Source organism: Ahaetulla prasina, chromosome 1 (assembly GCF_028640845.1).
Source record: "Ahaetulla prasina isolate Xishuangbanna chromosome 1, ASM2864084v1, whole genome shotgun sequence".
NCBI lineage: Eukaryota > Metazoa > Chordata > Lepidosauria > Squamata > Colubridae > Ahaetulla > Ahaetulla prasina.
Genome location: NC_080539.1, coordinates 315,486,739 through 315,494,569, shown reverse-complemented (window position 1 = coordinate 315,494,569; position 7,831 = coordinate 315,486,739). Strand labels below are relative to the sequence as shown.

Sequence of the window (7,831 nt, the reverse complement as noted above, 5' to 3'; positions counted from 1 at the left end):
TGCTCAGATAGACTGCACCCAGAGGAGGAGGCTCTCTGCCCCAGCCACTTCCTCGGCAGCAGCCCCAGTGCTCAGCGGTTCCCTGCCAAGGCCCATGGGAGTTGTGATCAGCCTGGTGGCCTGGGACCCCACCATCCCTCCTCAGTGGGCACCGCTCACCAAGGCCAGCTCCTCTCAGCAGATGGCACACTAGTGGATCCCGCAGACCACCTGCATCCATATGCAGCACCAGTAGTGGATGGAGTGCTCGCAGTGGCCCAAGGCCACCACCTCTAGCTTGCTGTAGCACAGGACGCAGCTACCCAGGCCTTCCGGACAGCCCCAGTCCCTGCCATGGCTGCAAAGCTGCAAAGCTTGCTGGGCTGCCCCCCATCCTGACAAGCATTGCGAAATGAGGCAGAGGAAGCATTGGGGTAAGCAACTAGTGACAGGGGGACCAGTTCAGGGGCTTGGCTAGCTGGCGATCGCTACCAGTTCATCGAACTGGGCAAAATTTCTGCCACTAGTTCGGGCGAACCAGTGTGAACTGGCTGAATATTACCTCTGGTTCTGTCCTTGAAAGAAAAGACAATAGATGTTGTTGGGGTTCAGCTAATGTGAATTAATAACTAGCCACTTTCTCTGACTCACCTGCTGATGTTAGATTATGTAACTCATCTCTTTAGGGTTTTTTTTTCCCTTTGTAGGAGACAAATAAGCTATCAACCATCAGCACCAGTGAAATAAGTTTGAGACCCAGTCTTAGAATCCTGAATGCATCTAGATTTTACATGCTTCATTCTCTAGCATGGGGAAAGTCTGGGCATAAATTAGGAAGCATATTGTCTTGTGTTGAATGGAATTTAGAATTGATCACGGGAATCGGGCATAGATCTGTTCTTGGTACCAATGTGTCCTGGTGGTGTTCATACAGACTCTCTGTCACATAGCTGAGTCTTTCTAGCTATGATTAGAGCTACCAGAAACTATCTTTCAGGTGAAGGTATCCATGGAAACCTATTTGGTAGTAATTAAATCCATGAGAATCTAGAGTAGATCCCAATGAAGAGAAACAGTGAATCACCAAGGGTGAGAGGATTGAATTTCTGAGGAAGCAATTGATTTTATTTAGTTATCAGATCACACACATACACACACTGACTTTACGTGACCTTATATATCTAGGTAGCCAGATAGAGATGCTTCTTATCCATCTAGGAAGACAAAGCCTGCCTACCTAATCTTTTAGTTTCTATCCCCCCTCTTCAGTCCCACTTTTAGGATTCATGTGCTGTTGATGCCACAAATTTCTGACTTTTGTATCATAAATTAAAGGCAAATCGAATGAATTGAAAAGTCCTGGTGGTGCCTTGATGCAGAGATAATTCCTTCAGAATTAGAAAACTATTCCATTTGTATTTCCAGGTGCATAATTATTACTACTCTGGATCCAGGTAGAATCAGACACTTAGAAAGGATGCCCAGTCATTTCAAGAAATACCATGGTGCTTCTTTTTCATCTTCACCGGTGACAAACATGAACTTTCTTCTATGGGAGAGGAAGTAGAACCTTCTAGCAAGAGTTAATTCTTTACTGCCTACTCCATATTCACTGGCTAGGAACTTCTAAGTACTTTCATCTATATTCCTGTTAAATAGCATAGGTTCATCTGGAAAGGAACAGGCTTCATCCACAGGCCTACAATCCACACACATATTTTGTGCTATCATACAAAGCTGCAACAGGAAAGCAACTTTTAATGACTGGCATGATATAAGCATTCAAGTGATTTTACTGATTATATTACCAGTCAAATACATTTTTGCAATAGCACTAGATAGGTAGCAAGAGAAATTTTAAAAGACTATTCAATCAGTAGGATTTTTAAAATACCCATTTTTTAAAATAACATTTATCCCAGAGAAAAGAGTTGGCTCACAAATTGCATTGTGATTAATCTAAAAGATAAAGGACTCCTTTTTTAAAAAGTACTATTTATACTCTTCTGTAATGATAATGTATTCATCTCTTTATTACAGAGATCTGGAGGCAAAGAGACAATTTAAACCCATCTTACATTTGTGAGACAACTAAAAACATGTAACTCATTCAGTTTGCAATGCCACCAACCATCTGTCACTGTTTGACAAACAGTATCTATTCTATAGTGGGGGCCTTTTCTCTCAAGGTTCTCAGCTGGTTGATTTATCAAACTTGGAATGTTTGCCCTGTACAGAGAATTCCATCAAAACCACTACTTTGCTTTATTTTAGGACATGTTAAAATGCATTAACCCTATATAGAAAGCAGATTGTTTTTTATGCTATTATCTCTTTTTTTTAAAATTATTTTCACATCTTTGGATTTACATATAAAAGTATCAGCAATGCTTTATTGGTATGTTATTTTCTTTAGATTGCTCAGCATAACCAACAAGCTCTTTTTGGAAGGAAAAATCCTCAAAGCTGCATGTAAAATTAATCCTGTTTAACAGTTTTTCATTTTAATTTTAAATTATTCCTTAGAAATACCTAATATTTCCTGATTGCTTATTTGTAGCCTATGACTATCATTAAGTGTTGTATCATTAAGTGTTAAATTTGTACCCTGACTATCAAGTGTTGTATTGTACCTTGATGAAGATATCTTTTATGTGCACTGAGAGCATATGCACCAAGACAAATTCCTTGTGTGCCCAATCACACTTGGCCAATAAAAATTCAATTCAATTCAATTCAATATGCTGATATGTGAGACTTCTGCAGATCCTCTATTGCTCCATTTCTTCCGATACCTTAACTCACAAAATATCTTGGTTTTTTTTATTTGCATTTATATCCCGCCCTTCTCCGAAGACTCAGGGCGGCTTACACTATGTCAAGCAATAGTCTTCATCCATTTGTATATTATATACAAAGTCAACTTATTGCCCCCAACAATCTGGGTCCTCATTTTACCTACCTTATAAAGGATGGAAGGCTGAGTCAACCTTGGGCCTGGTGGGGCTTGAACCTGCAGTAATTGCAAGCAGCTGCTGTTAATTAATAACAGACTGTCTTACCAGTCTGAGCCACAGAGGCCCTAATTGTTGATAGCTCTTGATGGTTGGAGGCTTCAATTAGCATTTTTGATGGAAGTATATATGTACATGTCATTGATCAGAGTAAATATATAATATTGCTCTGATCAATGAAATTCATGCAGGTCAAGAGATGTGCTTCATTATCATCTTGCAGCAGCCCATTCATCCTGCTGGAATGCCTCCCCCCACCCTCCCAGTATTAAAGCTGAATAAATTGAGAAGTCTTAATTGGTCTTTTAATAATAGCGAAGTATACATTTGACAAGAAAAAGCATTAATGGGTAGCCAGAGACCAGTAACTAAAAAGCCTTACATTTGGCAAAATCAAAATCTCCATGGTTTTCCTGGCTTGAGCAAGACCCCAAACTACTAAATACACTGCCTAACAAAGATTTTGCTTACTGAACACTTTTGGGTGTATCTTATAGGTTTTTGGCTGGTTCCCAAATTCTAAAGCTCTCTACAACATTTAGGTGGCTAAATAGGAAGTTTAATTCCATCTGCCAATGACCTCTGTTCCAATTAAATACAACTCTTATAATTTTTTGAACTCAATTCCATTTTTACTACTGTATTTATTTGAGATAAAAGGAGCAATTTGGCTCTTCTGAAGTTGAATATAAAACTGAATATTATACACAGCAGGCATCTTAATGTTTTATTCATTGCAATCTGCATACAGATAAACTTCACCAATATTTACCGGTAACTCACTGCAGCATTTTGTAAACTTTGATAAGATTACATAAAAAGGAACTAAGTGTTTGTGTATTTACTTATAGCTTCAGCAAATATATTGGTTACTGTAAAAAAATGAAATCACAATGAAAGTGGAGGCCTGATTTATTTACCTTGTCCAATTAGTTCATTACTTTACAATTTTAGAGAAATTAAAATTAAACTCCAGTACCTTGAAAACAAAACAAATCAATGGTAGTTTCTAGCAACCAGTAGTCAAGTAATGCAGAAAACATACATTGGAAAATGCTGCTTTTCATTAAAGTTGCATACTTATATTTACATTATTTCAAAATTTTTGAAGTCTGAGTGTAATGTAAAAATAATTTCTAAATCATTTAATATAAAATGCCACTCACATGTCTTCTTGGAAATAAGTGCTATTGAGTTCAATGGAACTTACTGTTATGCAGGTGGATATGACTGCTGTTTTAATGTGTTTTGCATGTAACTAAATATATTTATAAAATGTTATTCTATGCATTAAGCTTAGAACAGCATATTAACCACAGTTAAGATGTATTCCCTAATAACTAAGTTTAGGATTACAACTTAAGTTTATAACCCATTTTACTGATCTTAACGGCGTTACATAAGGATAACTGTAGGATTGCAGTCTAGTTACACATATTTCAGTAACATACAAATATAATGAAGGTCAGTGTGAGGGATGCAGGTCAAACTGACAGCTGTTGAACACTATTCACATTGTTAAAAATGTCTGAATTTACAATACTAGTAGTTCATGGTTTGAAACTTCAGAAAAGATACAAGGTACAATGAAGGTACTCCATTTGCTAAAATGCATGAGCTAAATTGCTAGAGGTCTAGCAATCATGTGTTCAGTCTTTTTGTTACGCTATGGTAAGAATCTCAAATTATTACAAGAAAGCTAGCTTCTAAATACCTCATTGACAGATTTTCCTGTTATTGAGCCATCAATTCTGCTTAAGGGGAAATTAATGTGTGCATACAAACACTTAGAGAAGCAGTTAAAGCAAAAGCAACAGGTCAAAAAATGTTGCTGAGTGCTCTGAAAAGGATCCCAAAGATTTTAATTTCAGAATTAAAAAAGGCAAGCAACACGTGAGTTTTTTAAAGCTACAATGGAACTTGTAATTATGGAGATGATTCAGATTTAAATCATAGTGTGAATTCAAAATGCTGTCATTGGGTAATGGGGTATGCAGACACTGATATACTTATGCCCTGCTGCACAAGGATGCCGAGAAGAATCAAGAAACATGCCCTTAAAGATAGCTAAGAGCAGCACTGAAGCAAATTGCCTACACTCTTGATATGAGTATATTATTAATGAAAGATATACTAAAATACAAAAAGACAATTCTAAACAGAAATCAAATTTCAACTGTCATTGTGCTAGAGAATACTCTTTAAAGGAATAAGGCTGAGAAATTTAAGCCCGTCTGCAAGAGGAATATGTGGTTTTTCCTGTACAGTTTGATGCTTTTGTCATACCATCTATAGTAGAAAAATAAATTCTTTAGCAACCTAGAAATCATTTACAAAATGCTTGCAATTTATTTTCTTCTTAAAATGCCTCTTTTAAACTAATGGCTATAAATAAAAGCTATTTAAACAGCAGATGATGTAAAACAAATTAATGCTACTACAATTACAGGACAAATTTTATTATTGTATTTATATCCTGTGTGCTTTGAATTGGAATAGAGCATTTTGTTTTTTGTAGAAAAGATAATTACTTGCAAGAATATAACACAAATATCAAGGTAATTTATAATATACAAATATTTTAACAGCAGCCTGGGTTATGGTATCTTAAGTATAATGGTAATGTAAGTCATAACTCTAAGTACAATACCTAGGACATAACGAAAAAGGCAATTTTTATTTCAGAAGGCCAAAGCCCATAAGAACCTTTAAAAAGTTTTTAAAATCAAAAATTAAATTACCTTAGTATTAAAAAATGTTCTACATACTGCAACTGATAGTAAACAATTGAGATGACAACAGTGATAGTAAAGTCTCCCAACTAATTCAGATATTGCCATGTTTTTTTTCTAAAGCTTATTTTTAAGAAAAAGTATTTTGCAGAAGGAAGAAAAAATTGGTAAGGAAAACTCAGACCTGGATGCAAATTTCATTCTGCTTATGGACCAACTTTTACCCATTCACTCGCTCTAAAGATTTGTTCCAGGGGTGGAAAATGATCTCTTTAGGGGCATTGGAAATCTGCATAAGTTGGGATCTCTCCACTGAATCACTTTTATAGATGAAAGAAACCCTTCCATTTGCGGACAGAAATCTGAGCCAATTCAAATATTTTAAACCATTCCATTTTTTCCATAACTAGCCTTTCATCACATTTATTAACTATCAACTATTAATCAAGAATGTTTAAAAATTAAGCAGCATTCTTTAACAGAGATTTTTGTACCAATATAAAAAAGAAAAATAATTTTAAATGGTGCAAAAGTTATTTTGAAAATATAGTACAACAGCTCACAGGAAAAGAAATGAACACAGGTATCTTTATATATACAAATTTAGATGCTTCAGTACCCAAAGTATTTATTGCTATATATTAGCAATGCTTTTTATACCTTTAGAGGGTCACAGAAAAATAGATATAGTGTATATGTTAAATTTATGGTCTAGATTGTTTGGTTTAGCAAGTTCTACAGCAAAGTTCTCATTTAGGTATGAAAAGTTATACAGCCTTATATGAAATCATCAAATTATTCTCTCTACACTAAATGAATTTCCTAGGGGAAAAATTAAAATATAGAAAATATATTAGGCTTACAAGACCTTCAATGATCTTTCAAACATGCAGTTTACAGAATTAACAGTATTATAAAAAGTTTCATTAATTAATGCAAATTAAGGGAAAAGTAGATAATCATAACGTATTTGCACAGTGTTTAACTCACTTTTACAATAGCATGTCCTTGGTATTGTGCTACAGGGGAAAAAATCTAAAGCCCTCAACAAAAAAATCCACAGGTTTAAGAGAAAAAGAACTATGGGAATGTGGCATTTATAACAGTGCAGTTTGTTTTTCCAAAATACGTTGCAATGTAGTATAGTAGTTCATAATTTCCAAATAAGACATGGTTGTATTTTACGTATAGAATAAGACTAAATTGGTATGAAAATGATGGGAGGGGAGACAATTAAATAACAAAAAACAGCCCTAAAGCAGGCTGCAAGTATTGAATGTTCCATAAATGATTTATTTAATCATAACATTTCTATAGAAAAGTTTTATTCACAATATATTGTGACAAACTGTCACAGAAATGATAGTGATTGCGTAAATGTTCATGCAACAGCAGCTTTGCACTTTAGTTATTTCTGATTTAAAAAATTAAACCTCTCCAGTCATGCTAATCACATAATTTTGACCTGCAGTGTTATGAACAAGGTGGATAGAGTGACTACAAACAAAAATATCTTAGTTTAGGTTCAAATTCTTTCATAATGAAGTTGTCATTGTATCTTGAAACATGCACATCCAGTTTTCCTCTGTATCCATTGCCAAGCTCCTGACAAATCATCTTCTTGTCAGTTGTTTTGTTTAAATAATTCCAAGAGGATCTGCTTGCAACTGTGGTTGTATTAGCTGAGGTTGTAGAGGTGGTGGTAATTGTAGTGGTAAAATTGGGTCCACCATCTGTACTGGATTCGAACCTGGAAGCTGATGTGCTACATTGTCAGACATTTCTGAAATTTCTCCACCATAGAAGAAAAATTGGCATTGTTGAATGACTGTTTCTATTACTGACTGAAGGATTTTGGTGGTTGACAGGAACTCCCTGTTTTCAAAATCAGGTCTCATCAAAGTAGGCCAGAAACATATAGATAAGTTATCTGCAGTCATTAGGTTGGTTCTGCTTTGTTGACTAACTCTATAATATGAATAAATGTATTGAAGAGTTAATATTTGACTGAAAATATACCTGAAAATGTTACATAGCATTACATTTAATATATTCAGCAGCTTTTAGACATTATATCCTGAACATAATGCAACAACAAACTAGGCT

General features: G+C 35.1%; 1 protein-coding gene across 3 annotated transcripts in view; it reads right to left on the bottom strand.

Moving 5' to 3' along the window:
- Nucleotides 1-3,284: 3,284 nt before the first annotated feature.
- Nucleotides 3,285-7,831, bottom strand: part of ARHGAP5 (Rho GTPase activating protein 5) — a 38,816-nt gene continuing 34,269 nt past the window's right edge. For all 3 annotated transcript variants that reach the window (XM_058162234.1, XM_058162233.1, XM_058162235.1), the window contains one exon: nt 3,285-7,693. In XM_058162234.1, the coding sequence (XP_058018217.1) occupies nt 7,363-7,693 (331 nt within the window). In that variant the 3' untranslated portion in view covers nt 3,285-7,362. The remainder of the gene's footprint in view (nt 7,694-7,831) is intronic.